At 54.1% G+C, this 15034-nt stretch overlaps 2 protein-coding genes across 3 annotated transcripts; one reads left to right on the plus strand and one right to left on the minus strand.

The window, feature by feature from the left end:
- Nucleotides 1–302: 302 nt before the first annotated feature.
- Srpk3 (SRSF protein kinase 3) lies at nucleotides 303–6038 on the plus strand. Its single transcript, XM_027921743.2, has 15 exons — nucleotides 303–375; nucleotides 1292–1558; nucleotides 1737–1845; nucleotides 1954–2041; nucleotides 2355–2442; nucleotides 2969–3075; nucleotides 3149–3314; nucleotides 3416–3441; nucleotides 3917–4046; nucleotides 4135–4374; nucleotides 4458–4558; nucleotides 5001–5108; nucleotides 5184–5253; nucleotides 5341–5433; nucleotides 5580–6038. Exons 1-15 carry the CDS (start codon nucleotides 303–305, stop codon nucleotides 5762–5764), a joined length of 1851 nt encoding a protein of 616 aa, XP_027777544.1. The 3' UTR covers nucleotides 5765–6038.
- A 29-nt stretch (nucleotides 6039–6067) lies between these two features.
- Nucleotides 6068–14957, minus strand: Idh3g (isocitrate dehydrogenase (NAD(+)) 3 non-catalytic subunit gamma). Of its 2 annotated transcripts, XM_027921690.3 has the most exons (13): nucleotides 14812–14957; nucleotides 10922–10963; nucleotides 10585–10596; nucleotides 10216–10313; nucleotides 9750–9862; nucleotides 8528–8588; nucleotides 8272–8404; nucleotides 7749–7882; nucleotides 7341–7443; nucleotides 7113–7259; nucleotides 6716–6810; nucleotides 6568–6628; nucleotides 6068–6275 (listed from the first exon to the last, which is right to left on the minus strand). In XM_027921690.3, exons 1-13 carry the CDS (start codon nucleotides 14890–14892, stop codon nucleotides 6174–6176), a joined length of 1182 nt encoding a protein of 393 aa, XP_027777491.2. In that variant the 5' UTR covers nucleotides 14893–14957; the 3' UTR covers nucleotides 6068–6173. The 2 variants fall into 2 exon arrangements, with proteins under 2 accessions (XP_027777491.2, XP_027777492.2); XM_027921691.2 differs by lacking the exon at nucleotides 10585–10596.
- Nucleotides 14958–15034: the final 77 nt, after the last annotated feature.

Raw genomic sequence — 15034 nt, forward strand, 5'->3', positions numbered from 1 at the left:
CCATCTATGCCTGTCTTGCCCATATCAGTTCTTTCCTGACAGGACACTGGACCAAACGTCTCTCATCTCGAATAAGCACTGTCACTGCCCAGCCCCCTCCACTTCATTTGCAGACAGCCCCAGCAGTCCCAAACTTGCCTCCTACCTCCAGTCTAGCCCTTCTATTCTTTTCTAGAAGCATCCAGTGCATTTTCTAAAAGCAAAAGTGCTTGTCAGCCTCACTGGAACCCTACACTGGCACCCACAGATTCCAGGCAGGGCCCCTCAGCCACCAAAGCCTCTTATCCCCCCAGCTCCTAGCCATGCTAAAGCATGGCCAGCATGTGGAGGTCTCCAGCACATTCTGTCTGCAGGCCTCAGCCATAGATGTGCTCTGTACTGCCCTGGATACTTCTGGGGACGAAATTCCTCTTGGTCTCTCAGGATGCAGCTTTAAGGCCACAGGCTCCTTCTGTTGCCTTCCAGCCCCTGGGCAGTGGCTGTGGGCTGTTTGTTCCCCAAGGTAGACAGGTCAGTGCTGGCCCACAGTGGGCACCTGACAAATGTTGGCAGAAATAGGAAAGCCAGGTAGCCAGCCCTGGAGCTGGAAGGGAGGTCATGCATTCCACAGTGGTACAATTCTGGAGGAGGAATGAGTCACTCTCAGGTCCCGCCCCTGACTCCCTCAGTCAGGGGGACCCCAGAGACACAACACTCAGGGGAGATCTGGGCTCCCACTCTATTAGGGGCCTATAAAAAACTGGAAACAGGACTAGGAGTGGGCAGAGAATGGGTTCCTAGTAGGATTGGGAGAGGTCACCTCCAGGACTCCCAGAATGCTCCAAAAGTTCCAAAAGCACTGCTGGTGGCCTGCAGTATGAAGGGGTGGAGCTCAGCCTGAGGACCTGGTCACTACATCCTTTCATGGGAGGCCCCCAGCAGCCAGCCCTGGAGTGCAGGCGCCTTGGTCTGGGCTCTGGATTGCTTCGTCTTCATGTAAAGGCCCCCCCAGCTGGTCCTGGGGCATGGGGACTCAGCTTAGGGACTGAGTCTCTATGTGTACCCGGCACAGCGGCCCCCTTTTCCCCTGGGGCGTGGGTGAAGCAGGGGACCTCAGCCTGGGGACCGGGCTCTCCGGGCCACCGTCAGCCGCGCCGCCCCCTCCCCGCACCACATACCTTGCCCACAGCTGAGCAGCTGGGAGGCTATTTATAAAGGCGAGTGAGATCAGCAGCCGAGGTTATAAATGCCCGGGCCAGAGCCAGGCCCCACAGGAGCAGCCGCCCAGGGCACCGGAGCCGCGGGCCACAAGGCTGGGATGAGCGCCAGCGCGGGCGGCAGCGGCGGTGGAGGCGACAGTGGCGGCAGCAGCAGCAGGTAGGGCTTAGCCCAGCCGTCCAGGGTCCCTGGCTCCTCAAGCACTCACTGCCCGCCCATTCCACCCACAGCTCACAAGCCTCCTGTGGGCCTGAGTCCTCAGGCTCTGAACTAGCCCCAGCTACACCAGCACCTCCAATGCTTCAGGGGCTCCTGGGCTCTGATGACGAGGAACAGGAAGACCCCAAGGACTACTGCAAGGGTGAGGCCGATCTTGGGTACATGTGGCCAGATTGCCAATGAAGGAGCTCAGGTCAACCTGGAAGGAAAAGGGTGCCTGAAGGCTGGGCTTACGTGTGCTGGGTGGCTGGTAGGGATGGCTGTCCTGGGGAACAGGAAGGGAGACACCCCCACGATGATCTACTGGCTCTCTTTGGCAGGTGGCTACTACCCAGTGAAGATCGGTGACCTGTTCAATGGGCGGTACCACGTGGTGCGAAAACTGGGCTGGGGCCACTTCTCTACCGTCTGGCTCTGCTGGGACATCCAGTGAGTGGCCCCTCCGTCCCCAGGACCCGGTGCTTGCTGGGATCCTGTTTTAGGCTTGGTTGAGGCCACCACTATGGCCGGCAGCTGACAAGGGTCTTGGTATTGCAGGCGCAAGCGCTTCGTAGCCCTGAAAGTAGTGAAGAGTGCTGGGCACTACACTGAGACAGCTGTGGATGAGATCAAGCTCCTGAAATGTGTGAGGCACCTCCCTACCGCTCTGGCTTCCTGGGAACTGCCTTGGGCCTGGCAATGTGGGTGCAAGGCCTGCTGGGGCTCTGCTAAGTGGGACAGGACAACAAGAGGCACAGGCTCCAGCTGGCTCTGCAGTAGGAGAACCTTGAAGATCACACGGGGTGAAGGGGTTGTCTTTTCTTCCTTCCAGTGGGACCCAGCTAGGGCATAAAGTGGGGCCAGACACTATCCCTGTACTTCCATCCAGGGACTGCCAAGGGGAGCAACTGGTGAGGGGTGGGTTGAAGGCATCTATGGCCCCTTGGCTTTTGTTCCAGGTCCGGGACAGTGACCCCAGTGACCCCAAAAGAGAGACCATCGTTCAGCTCATTGATGACTTCAGGATCTCGGGGGTGAATGGAGTTCGTATCCTTTGTAGGATGAGCAGAGCAGCAAAGGGCCAGCTTCTGCCTTCCTAACTACCAGGGCCTCAGTTGCTGATCTGTACCAAAGGGCTTTATTTCTCCCAGGAACACTACAAAATAGTCTCACCCCTTTGGGCATTTGTATTGCTATGGGGGGCATGAGAGTGGGTAACCAGCTTGCTGATGATCTGTGGATTTGAATTACACCCAAATAGCTGGGGTTACCCAAAAAGGCCTATCTCTGCATAGGAGTAGGGTTAGCCTGAGGACTGCATATCTGCTCCTCCAGTGCCATCTCTAGGATGACCATAAAACATAGCATCCCACTGGCACACTTCTGATGGTGACAGGGACACTGTAAATAATAACACCAAGACAGGGGTGGCCACCAAGACTGCTTATGGCAAGCACTGCCTCCTCCACCTCTGTGGAGCCTGAGCTTTGTTGCTCTCCCCTCTCAGCTGAGGGTGGGCAAGGCGTGTGCCCCAGCTGTGTGCTCGCTGGCCACCCTTCACTCCAGTGCCCAGATGTGTGCATGGTGCTGGAGGTCCTGGGCCACCAGCTCCTCAAATGGATCATCAAGTCCAACTACCAGGGTCTGCCTGTGCCCTGTGTGAAGAGCATTGTGAGGCAGGTGAGTGCTATCCCCCCAGCTGCCTGGCCTAGCCTGGGAGGGGATGCTGGAGTTCAGATGTGGCTCTTCCCAGGTGCTGCATGGCTTAGACTACCTCCACACCAAATGTAAGATCATCCACACGGACATCAAGCCTGAAAACATCCTGCTGTGTGTGGGTGATGCCTACATCAGGCGCCTGGCAGCAGAGGCCACAGAGTGGCAGCAGTCAGGGGCCCCACCGCCATCCCGCTCCACAGGTATCACAGGCATGTGCAGGGCCGGGTCCAGGCCTCTAGGCACTCAGTCCCTGACTGAATCTCCACTGATTTTTCTCCTTCCACCCCAACTGCATCCCCAGTCAGCACTGCCCCCCAGGAGGTCTTGGTAAGTTCGGGCACTCCTCTCTACCTGTGCCCTCTCCCCATCCATGTCAGGGGAGGCCATCTCCTCAGAGCTGGCCAAAAACATTGGGTGGCCCAGGTACCAGTGATACACAGGGTGGGTCATGTACTCCAAATTGCCTTTTGTGGTCACTGGGCCCAACACTGCCTCAGTGGAAAGATGCTGCATCTTCCTCTGTTGGCTACTTCAGGCCACCCTTGCTGGGCCTGGAAGGGGAGAGAGAACAGTCTAGGGGCAGGCCCATGATGTCCACTCCAACCTACAGAGCTTTAGGGAATAAGTGCAGGGACAGGAGGGGAGGTAAGGAGATGGGTGAGGTCAAGGGGTGAACAGAGGGTAGTGGCACCATATTCTGCCATCCAGGGGACTCCTGGGTTCTGGGCTGGACAGGGAAGCTTCCACTGTCAGACTGGCTGGGGGATGGGAACCCTGGGGGTGACCCTGACTCTGGCGGCAGACTGGTAAGCTGTCCAAAAATAAGAGGAAGAAGATGAGGCGCAAGCGGAAACAGCAGAAGCGGCTGCTGGAGGAGCGGCTGCGAGACCTACAGAGGCTGGAGGCCATGGAGGCTGCAGCCCAGGCTGAGGGTGAGTGGCCGGGAGGGCACTGGATTGCCAAGTGTGTGCACAGGCCATGGGCTGTCTGCTCATGAGGACCTCTGCCCCATCTCCCCAGATTCTGGATCGAGACTAGAGGGGGGCAGCGGCTCTACCTCTTCCTCAGGCTGCCATCCTGGGGGCACCAGGGCTGGCACCTCCCCAGCCTCCACCTCCCCTGCCCCTGGGGGTGACCGCAGTCTCAGCCCCAGCTCGCAGACCTCTGGCTTCTCAGGCTCCCTGTTCTCGCCGGCCTCCTGCTCCATCCTTTCAGGCTCGTCCAATCAGCGTGAAACAGGGGGACTCCTGTCACCCAGCAGTAAGTGTGGGGAACAGGAGGCAGTGGGCAGGCAGGGACAGGAGGAGCTGAGCCATTCAACTTCTCTCCCTTTTCATTCCCAGCACCATTTGGTGCCTCAAACCTCCTGGTGAACCCCCTGGAGCCCCAAAATGCAGACAAGATCAAGATCAAGATTGCAGATCTGGGCAACGCCTGCTGGGTGGTATGAGCACCTTGGGGAGGCAAGCTGTTCTTGGGGAGCCCTAACTGGGCCTGTGGGGCACAGGACCCATTGGTATAGCCATGGGCTCACATAGCAGTACCCTCAAACAGAGCTGAGGGCTGCTTCCTGCTGCTGGCCCCAACCAGCAGGGTCCTGTGCAGTCAGCAGAAATGGGCCCATGGCAAGAGGTCACTGGGAAGGGATCCAGCCTCAGCCCACCAGGTGGGGATGAAAATGTGTGTGTGTGTGTGTGTGTGTGCGTGCGCGCGCGCACGTGCGTGTGTGTATACACACACACACACACACACACACCTGGGGACCCTAAGGATCAGAGTAGGCTCCACAAAATTCCTGGGTGCATGAACCAGAGGTAGGACTGGGGGTTATGGGGCAGGCCATCCTGGGCCCCAGCTCCTGTCCCCAGGGATCCCGTTGCCTCCAGCACAAGCACTTCACTGAAGACATCCAAACTCGGCAGTACCGGGCTGTGGAGGTACTGATCGGTGCTGAGTATGGGCCCCCGGCAGACATCTGGAGCACAGCATGCATGGTACGCTGACTGGGCTGCCCTCACGCCCAGGGCCAGTCTACCTGCCAGCAGCTTCACCTTCCCCATTCATTCCAGGCCTTCGAGCTGGCCACTGGTGACTACCTGTTTGAGCCTCACTCAGGAGAAGACTACAGTCGTGATGAGGGTAGGGGAGGCAGGCCCTGGGCTCAGCCTTGGGGCCTTGGGGCCTCCTGCCCACCTGCCTACTAGCCAACTTCCTCTCTGCCCACAGACCACATTGCTCACATCGTGGAGCTTCTAGGTGACATCCCCCCAGCCTTTGCTCTGTCAGGCCGTTACTCTCGAGAGTTCTTCAACCGAAGAGGTGGGGACCAAGTGGGCTCAGGCCACCTGGCTGGGGAAAGGGTGGGACATGGACCCTGGGTTCTTACATAGAAGGAACACTGGTTCCCAGAAAGCCAGAGACTTTCCTAGCAGAGTCCAAGTGCCTAATGCTGCCTGGCCCCCCAGGAGAGCTGCGGCACATCCACAACCTCAAGCACTGGGGTCTGTATGAGGTGCTCATGGAGAAGTATGAGTGGCCCCTGGAACAGGCAACACAGTTCAGCGCCTTCCTGCTGCCCATGATGGAGTACATCCCTGAAAAGCGGGCCAGCGCCGCCGACTGCCTCCAGCATCCCTGGCTCAACCCCTAGGTCCTACTGTAGCTGTAGGCAACAGGGTTGGGCCTGGCTCTACCCCTAACTCTCAGTGCCTTAAGGGAAAGTGGGGTGACTCTCACCACCCTGTAGGAGCTACCCTCTCCTACCCTGCTGAATGCCAGCTTTTTTACCCACCCCTGGCAGGAGAGAGAAATGCTAGGGCCAGGCCCATGTCTCAGAACTTCTCTGCCCACAATTCTCCTGGAAGATCCTCTGGTGGGAAAGTATGTGTTTCTTTCTTAATAAAGCGTGAACAGAAATACCAGTATCCTGGAGTAAGGGAGTCACGTGGCTGAGTTCTGGGGCAGAAGTGGGTTTATTTTGGGGTCTGCCTACCAAGCTGACTGGGGGTGCTGGAGTGAGAAGGCGGATCTAGGAATGGGCTGACAGCCCCAGGGAGAGCCTAGGCCTCCACAGCCCGGCCGTTGATGATGCGGATATGGCGGATGATGTCCTGGATGGCTTGGGAGGTAGTGCCCTGGCCCCCGATGTCTGGGGTGTGCATCTGTAGAAGATGGGAAGTTTAGGTACATCAGGCATGTCAACACCTGCCCCCACCTCAGGGTGAATTAGGGTTGCCCACTGTCTCCTGTAGCTTGCAGGGCCTGGAAATGCCACCAGGAGGGTAGGGGTACCAGCTAAGGCCCAGAAGCCTACCTGGTACCACCCTCCCCTTGGGAAACACAGTCAATGCTGGTCACTGACTTCAGCCTCTCCGGTTGGTCACAGCAGCTCAACATGGGTTAGAGGAAGGAAGGCCACAGCATGGGGCCAGGAAGGGACAAGAGGAGCCTTACATTTTCGTTGTCCATAGATGCTAAGACAGCTTTGCGGATGGAGGTGGCATAAGAATGAAGCCTAGGAGAGGGAAGAGCCAGACTTTGGTTGTCATGGCCTAGAGGGCTGGCCAGGAGGCTCATGGCTGGGTACTGGGACATCACTTACTTGAGGTGGTCTAGCATCATGCAACTTGCTAGCAGTGTGGCTGTGGGGTTGGCAATATTCTTATTGGCAATACTCTTGCCTGTGTTCCTTGTAGCCTGGAAAAGGAAGGACAAAGTAGAGTGGATGGAAAACATCAAGGGCGTAGGGGCAGATGATTCCACTCATGTGACGTGCCTAGCAGAGGCATAACTCTAGATAGAAAGCAAATGAAGGGATGCCAGGTGCTGGGGAGAGGAAATGAGGAGAGACTGCTCATGGATGAAGTGTTTTCTTTTGGGGGGGCTGGAAATATTTGGGATTTAGATAGTGCTCATGTTTACACACCATTATGAGGGGTGTGAATTAACAATCCAACAAGGCTGCTGTAAGAGAAAGATGGTGGCATCCAGGCACTCACCGTCTCAAACACAGCATACACATGGCCATAGTTGGCCCCAGCCACCAGGCCTGGACCTCCAACCAGCCCTGCGCAGACGTTGTTAACAATGTTGCCGTAGAGATTGGGCATCACCATAACGTCGAACTGCTGGGGCCGGGACACTAGCTGTGGAGCAAGGAGGGGGCTAAGTGTGAGAAGCCCAGGGTGCCCAGGGCAGGAAGTTGTGGAGTTAGGTGGATCCACTACCTGCATGGTGGTGTTGTCCACAATCATGTTCTCAAAGGTGATCTGGGGGTAGCGGGAAGCCACCTCCTTGCAGCACTGGAGGAAGAGCCCATCACCCAGTTTCCTGGAGGGAGATGAGGAGGGACAAAGGACACCAGCTTGATCCATCATCACAGACAGAAGAACAGGGCATGTAGAGGGCCTGAAGGTTAAATTCTAACCTACCCCTCCATTTGCAAAATGTGCATAATTTTGTCCCACTAAGTGTGTTCTGTGGTGAAGCCAAAGACTTCAGGGACAGTAGGATACACTCTTGGGTGTGGACCCTTGGAGGGTAGACATTGTCCTAGACCCCGAGTCCCTGAAAACAGGCCACTCCAACTGCCTGAGGGATGACTAAAGAGTGGGTAGGAGGATCAGGTTACATACATGATGTTGGCCTTGTGCACAGCTGTCACTTTCTTGCGCCCACTCTCATGGGCTAGCTTGAAGGCATATTCGGCAATGCGTAGGGACTTGGCCTTGGTGATAATCTTCAGGCTCTCCACCACTCCTGCCACGCTCTGAGAAAGGGCCAGGAGATTAGTGAACAGCACAATGGGGGGTGCTATGGGACATAGCCCTATTGCTGAGTACTTCTGGCTTCTCCCTTAGGTACAACCCTTGTCCTTTGGGGACCACCTCTTCGTGGTTCCTTAAGGTCTCTCTTCAACATTGACCCTGACTGAGCATATCCCCAGATTTCCATAATCCAACAGGGTCACCTGTTTTTTGTTTTGTTTTAAAATTTTTTTTAGCTGTAGTTGGACACAATACCCTTTATTTTATTTATTTATTTATTTATTTATTTATTTTTATGTGGTGCTGAGGATTGAACCCAGTGCTCACACATGCTAGGCAAATGCTCTACACTGAGCTACAGCCCCAGCCCCGGTCACTTGGTTTTGCGCACCTCATGCTCCAGGCTGCTGTACTCGCCCTCTGTATTTTCCCGCACAATGAGAATGTCTATGTCCTTGTGACGGGTCACCACTCCTGGCAGGCTCTTACAGTGAATGACGTTAGCGTAGAGGTCCAGGCTTGTGCTACAAGGGGGACAGAGAAAGAGGAAGGCTAGGCCTGAATGGCAGCTGGCTGGAGGTATGACTCTGCTGGCACAGCCAACCCTGGGCTTCGTTGAGCCACCACCCCATGTACTTGGCTCTCACCGAAGGATGTTGTTTCGGGATTTGTGAGATGGTGGCAGGTTATGGTTTGTTTCGATGTTACCTACAGAACAAAAACAAGACAAGCAGGTTGGAGAGGGGCTCCTGGCCCCAAATTCCTTTGCTTGGCCCAGGGGATGTGAACTGAAGGCTGCTCCAACTGGAGGAAAAGATGGCTTTCAGCATCAGAATACTTCACAGAACACTAGGATGTAACTTCCAATGAGGATAGATGCATGTGTGGTTTTTTACCAATGGATTCTGAGGACCCAGAAAAGCATCTGGCTCATAGCAGGCATTCAGTAAATATTTACTAAATGAATGAATAAATCCAATTGGCAGCTGGCAAGGAGACCCTACCACTCCCTGCCCAGGATCTGCCCTGATAGAAAGTGACCATTCCTGCTTATCAGCAGGCTGGCTGGCCAAGCCAAAACCATCAAAGTGACTTTAAATGGGATTACTCCTAGGCTCCCGGGCAGTCAGGGTCTGCCTGGAAAACGCCAGGCTCTGTCCCGTGGCCCAGGCACCCAGAATGGAAGCAGGGGCCCAGTGAGTCCCAGAGGCCAGCAGCCACCAAGAGAAGGTAGACAGAGGTTAACCAGCAGAAAAGCCTTTTTGACAGCCCAACAGGAACACCTGCTTCTCTGATCTGCCCCTGCCCAGACTTCCTTCACCCAGAGTGCCTAGGGCACTCTGTAGCTGCCATGTATACTCTTCAACTTGACTACCAGCACCTACGGCTCCACCTGGTTCATCACTGCTCACAATATCCTTACAGAGCAGATGATGAGCTGAAGAATGCAGAGGACCTGAGCCCAACCAAGACAGACTCAGGAGGGGCTACCAGAATCCTCATCAGAGTCACAGCACCAGCAGGCATGCAGAAGTTTCTATTCAGACTCTAAGCACAAGAGTCCTCTCTAGTCAGAAAAATCCCAAAATTGGAGCCATGGGTCCTCACAAGAGTCAGCTTGGGCTGGGCATGGTGGTGCAGGCCTGTAATCCCAGTGACTCGAGAGGCTGAGGCAGGAGGATCACAAATTTGAGGCCAGCCTCAGCAAATTAGCAAGGTCTGGTCTCAAAATAAAAAATAAAAAGGGCTGGGCGGTGGCTTAGTGGTTAAGTGCCTCTGGGTTCAATCCCTGGTACACCCCCCCACCCCCAAAAAAGGTTTGGACATAAAAGAACTCAGTGTAGAACCCTACCTGGCCCTTGAGCTTACCCTTCAGGGCCACACGGTTCCGACGGATGGCCATGATGGCATTGCGGATGTCCTCCTCATCGGCATTGGAGCTTACATGCACTTCTTCAAAGTCCACTGGCACACATGCATGCCTGGGACAGAGCTGGGTCAGGGTGGCTGGCTCAGGGCCTCCCATACCTCTTCCAGGAAACATGCCCAGGCTCTGGCTGAGAGGGGACTAGGCCCACCCACGCCAAATGAAAAGGACATGCTTGAGCTCTACAATGCAGTGAGCAGGACTGCCACCCTCCCATATCAAGCCAGCCTGGTGGGAATGGAGGCTTTCTTGTCACCACCTTGCTAGATGCTCAGGAAAAGTCCTGGCTAGTGGCTTCTGGGCTCACTGCCCTTACTGGGACAAAGTTCTCAGGGCCCTCTGGTTGGAGCTAGGGCACAACCTTCTCTAGAGGTCAAGGCAAGAAAAAGTGGCCTGAGGTCTCCATACCTGAACACGGACTTAACATGCAACATGAGCTCTGGCCCAATGCCGTCTCCTGGAATCATAGTCACTGTGTGCCGTCCACCATACTTAGCTGACGGAGGCTGGAAAGATGGAGAGGGTAAAGACGGGCCTTTGGATATTCCCACATGCTCACTGGCTCAGCACCCAGGGGCTCAAGCTAGTTCCTTTCTTCCCACCAGCAATGATTCCATACACTACACTGGCCAACCTTGTGGTTCTAGCTTGGTGTACCCCCATCCCAAACAGGACTGATCATCTGAGTCCCTGGTCAGCAGCAGCCCCCAGGCCCACCCAAAGCAACTAAAACACCCCCCCGCCAAATCTAACTCAGAGGAAAAGAAGAATACTCACAATTGTTTGTTGCTAGAGGGAAGACAGAAAGGAAGAAGACATGGATCAGCCAAGGTTGGAAGAACAAGGCTGTGATGGAGAAACCAGGGTCTTTTCCCTGGGGACAATGTCTAGCACAACTTAGGGAAGGGTGAGGTATGAGTAACCTCTGGAGACTGTGCCTCAGAGGGAAGGACACAAAGGCAGGGAGCAAAGAGGCACAGGCACTTGTGCATGCATATGTGTATACACACACTGCATGTGCACACAATTGCACACACAAACTTGTGCACCCCCCAACATAGGGACAACTATACTCACATATAGGCACACACGCCCCTGGGGGGCAGGTACTTACTGAGGAGATACTCCTCCGAGGGACCTCATGGGTACCCAGAACCTGCCAAAGAGAACCCAAATCAAAGTGTTGGTTGTCCAGCCCTGAGAGTCAAGTTGACCAAGGTCTCTTGACAGGGAGAAGGGATTAGCCCCACGTGCCCAAACAAACCCCACCTGTGCATCACCAGCACACAATGTGCCCAGGAAGGTTGGCTCTAAAGCCCATTGCCGGTGACTGGCCCTTGAAGCACTACTCAAAATTGTTCCAATGCTTCACGCCTCCTTTGGCTCTTGGGTCAGTTTAGTAAAAAGCTTTGTGTCCCGGCCTGGGATTGTGGCTCAGCGGTAGAGCACTCATGTAGCACATGTGAGGCCCTGGGTTTGATCCTCAGCACCACATAAAAATAAATAAATAAAGGTATTGTGTCCAACTACAATTAAAAATAAATATTAAAAAAAAAAAGCTTTGTGGGCTGAGGATGTGGCTCAAGCGGTAGCGTGCTCGCCTGGCATGCGTGTGGCCTGGGTTCGATCCTCAGTACCACATGCAAACAAAGATGTTGTAGCCACTGAAAACTAAAAATAAATATTAAAATTTTCTCTCTCTCTCTCTCTCTCAAAAAAAAAGCTTTGTGTCCCCCTGCCCCCCCTTTTTTTGCTTTTGATTCTTTTTTGGCCAATTATTGCTGTCCAGTGACGTCTACAACAAGGAAAAATTGGCAAAGTAAATGTGGTGCAAAACAGAAATCATTACAACAAATCACAGGGCCATAACAATAATGTTATCACATATTTTCTCATTTTTCCTTATTACAAAAGCAACACACAGTCACTACAGTAAAAACAGAACCGGGAGATAAGGAGAAGATAGCAACCAGCTGCTCTGTGACAAGGACTATCACTCCCTAGGGAATGGCCCTTCAGAAGAAAACTTAAACATGAATGTATAGGGAAATGCAGCCATTTTTGGAAGACTCATGACAGACACCAATTTCTAGGAAGGCTTTTGTAAAGGACTGCAAGCTGCTTCATGGCCTGGATGATGAATGTCCCCAACCCCTAAGTAGGAAACAGCTGTCTGGCCATGCCAGAGCCACATCTGACAAGTTCAGAGCAAAAGCTGCCTAGGCCAAACAGGCCAGGTGCTGAGAAGTGACCCACTGTCTTCGAGGGAGAAGCCTGTGTCCCAGACCCTGCTGCAGGAGAACTTTCCTCCCTTCCCTGATGTGCTCCACCTAGGAACACACCCAAGGAGGTACAGAGCCAAGGTACTCTTTGTTATTTGGGGAAGTCCTGCCACTTGCCCACTAGGCAGCAGCAGAGTGTTCTAGCCATTGGCAGAGGCACTGTGGCCATCTTCTAAAGAGCTGTGCCTTTCTACTAGAAGTCCCGAAGGCTCACATAGAATCTAATCATTCTCCATCTGGGTCCACCTGACTTGCATTAACAAGGGATCCACTTGCCCAAATGCTAGCAATGCAGGTATGCCAGTCACTGGCCCAAGCTAGGAGGGGGTGACCAACTGAGACCACAGTCCCAAGGGTACCTCATTATCTGTGTGGCACATGAATTTGCAGCCACAAACACTCTTGGGACTTTCTGTTTTCTTTCTAGCACATGTCAACATCTGGATTCATCTTATTTGTAGTCTCTCAATACAAGCTTGGAGAAGGCAGTTTATGGCCTACCCCCAGAGAGTTTTCCCTGATGTCCAAAAGCTGCCAAGCTGGGCTCCCAAAGCTTCACCTATTCCCTTCCAACCACCATTAAGGAACACCTCCCTAGTTTACTGCTGTATTGCTCTCTTCCCAGCCTCTAAGAGCAGAGGTCATGCCTCTCTTGTCTCCCACTGTCACTCTTATCACTCTAAGTGCTTGATCCAGAGTTGTCACACAAGGGACATTTCCTTACTGAACAAGCACATCAGAAAATGAAGAGATAGATGGCAACCAGGCAGATCTCAGTCCAAATCCACCATCTGCTACTCTCAAGATGGCTTCATAGTCCCATCTGAAATCCCTATTTCATGTGACTGCTGGAAAGCAGGTATGTGAGCTGTTCACAGGTCCCAATAGGGCAGCAGGGGTTGTGCTAAGGGACAACTGCCCCTTCACCCTATCAGACCCTCAGATCAGAGTTCAAAGCTATTGTTGTTGGAGAATATAAGGTTGACCCCTGCACCTCCCAGCAATTAATTCCTCCTGGGCCCTGTTTAGCTGTAGCAATGAGCCAGTATCCTGAAGGCCTGCAACAGGTCTGGCTTGAAGTCTATGCATTCCTGCCTATGTATGCCACCAGGGCTGAACCTCTCCCACACTTGCTTCTTATGCCAGATGTTTCACTGGGCTCTGGCCAAAGTCCCAGAGAGCTCTTCAGAGAGAGACTTCCCTGACCTTGCTCTATATAGATGCAGGCATCTTCCTTCAGCGGGTTACAAAGGTTCTGCCTCATACCTGGCTTGCTCCATGAAGCTACCAAAGGAGCCCAGTATGAGGCAGGCTGGGATGTACACAGGCATGTATCATCCATCATCTTTTGATAGTTCCACAGAAACAAGGGTCCAGGATGCTGCATGCTCCTGCTGAAGGGCTCCCACATGCCACATCTTACTATATAGCTTCTCTTTGGCACTTTTCTGTTGGATCAAGTGCCAATAGTGGCTGCATGTTTTCCAAGGAGGTCCCAACAAGTGGGACCCTAAATCTGGAGTTCCTTTATAAGGTTTGTCCAGGACAACCAGTCTCAGGGCAAGGCTCCATCTGCCTATGAACTGTTCGCTGTTCCTTACTACCACCCCAAGGGCATCCACAAGCACCTACACATGGGGGGGGGGGGTGTCAGGGAGGAGAGAAATGTCTTCACCAAGAGCCTGCAGGTACCATCGGGGACTCTAGAAATCCTTTACATGCTGCTGTTCTTTCATTGGTGATGTGGAAGAAGTCAGCATTTTAAAGAAAATTTCATAATGCATAAGCAGTCTCCCCCAGAGGACAGAGGGGAGAACCGTGGCAAATGGAAGCATCCACAGGAAGTGTTTACAAAAATCATGGAGTTCTGCAAGGTCAAAGTTTGCAGGATCCTTTGAGAATAAGAAGTCATCTCCCTTCACTGGACAGAAGGGAAATTGGAACCCAAAGGAGGAGGAGGAGCCTGGCCTAAGGCCAAGCAGTGGGTCAGTGGGGGAGCAAGGCCCGGAGGTTATACCTCTTATACCCTAGGGCCAATATTTGCTTGTAGCCGCTATGTAGTGCTAACCAGGACCTAAGCTATCCTCATCTCAAACATGTTTGAGAAGGGAAGAATCGGACCAGAATAAATAAGATACCAAATGCAGAACTGAGGAAGCAAAGACCCTGCAGTCTCTAGCACCCCCCAACCCCTGCCGCAGCTTCGGAAACCCTGACTTTTCATTACAAGCGCCTGGGGAGAGGGGAGTCTGGGACTCTAAGAATGTGGGAGGGATCAGGGGTGACTGGCTAAGTCCAATTATCATGCACTAGGGCAGGTGGCAAAGCGGTCCACGAGGGAAACCCAGGAGGAATTGAGTATAGAACGGGATATCCAAGGTGGCATGAACAAGGCGGGGCCGGGACACGTGACCGCCTCAGGAGGGCTCCCACAAGGACACCGAGGAGGTGACACCCAGCCGCCGCGGCCCACCCACAGCCCCCGCCACGAGATACAGACCCCTGGCGGAGCCAGACCAGGGCCAACTTTGGCCAATCCCGTCACTGACAGCAGAGGTGGCCAATGAACCCCGGCGCACAGCGCTCTTCCCCGCCCCTCTCGAGACCCGCAGCCAATCGAACTCCATTCTGCTCAAAGAGCGGCTGTCCCTGTCCCGGCTCCAATGGGGTGCAAGGACCCCAGCAAGCGCTGCAGCTGTCCGGTGTCCCGTTCCCCACTCACCTCCCAAGGACGACAAAGGAGGGCTGGCCTGAGCACTGTCTTCGCAGCGCCACCGGCGGCCGTCGCCACCTTCAGCGCCATGACAGAAAGTGAGAGCCGCAGCAGGTTCCAATGTTAAAACACTGTTCTCGCGAGAGATCTGCAGGGCGAGAATCCTGAGGGCACCGGTCCAGCATTGCGCACGCGCGAGGCCGCGCCGGTTCCCACGCCCCCTTCCGGTGCC

The sequence above is a fragment of the Marmota flaviventris genome, chromosome X (genome assembly GCF_047511675.1).
Source record: "Marmota flaviventris isolate mMarFla1 chromosome X, mMarFla1.hap1, whole genome shotgun sequence".
Classification (NCBI taxonomy): Eukaryota; Metazoa; Chordata; class Mammalia; order Rodentia; family Sciuridae; genus Marmota; species Marmota flaviventris.

What these genes read in the sequence shown, in the direction of transcription:
- Srpk3 (XM_027921743.2), top strand. Translation starts at nt 303, where the DNA reads ATGCTAAAGCATGGCCAGCATGTGGAGGTCTCCAGCACATTCTGTCTG. An exon ending in AGATCAAGCTCCTGAAATGT is followed by an intron (nt 2,042 to 2,354) that starts GTGAGGCACCTC and finishes CTTTTGTTCCAG; the next exon opens with GTCCGGGACAGTGACCCCAG. An exon ending in CTGCCCCCCAGGAGGTCTTG is followed by an intron (nt 3,442 to 3,916) that starts GTAAGTTCGGGC and finishes CTCTGGCGGCAG; the next exon opens with ACTGGTAAGCTGTCCAAAAA.
- Idh3g (XM_027921690.3), bottom strand. Translation starts at nt 14,892, where the DNA reads ATGGCGCTGAAGGTGGCGACGGCCGCCGGTGGCGCTGCGAAGACAGTG. An exon ending in TCCCGAAACAACATCCTTCG is followed by an intron (nt 8,405 to 8,527) that starts GTGAGAGCCAAG and finishes TCCCCCTTGTAG; the next exon opens with CACAAGCCTGGACCTCTACG. An exon ending in CATCTATGGACAACGAAAAT is followed by an intron (nt 6,276 to 6,567) that starts GTAAGGCTCCTC and finishes CATCTTCTACAG; the next exon opens with ATGCACACCCCAGACATCGG.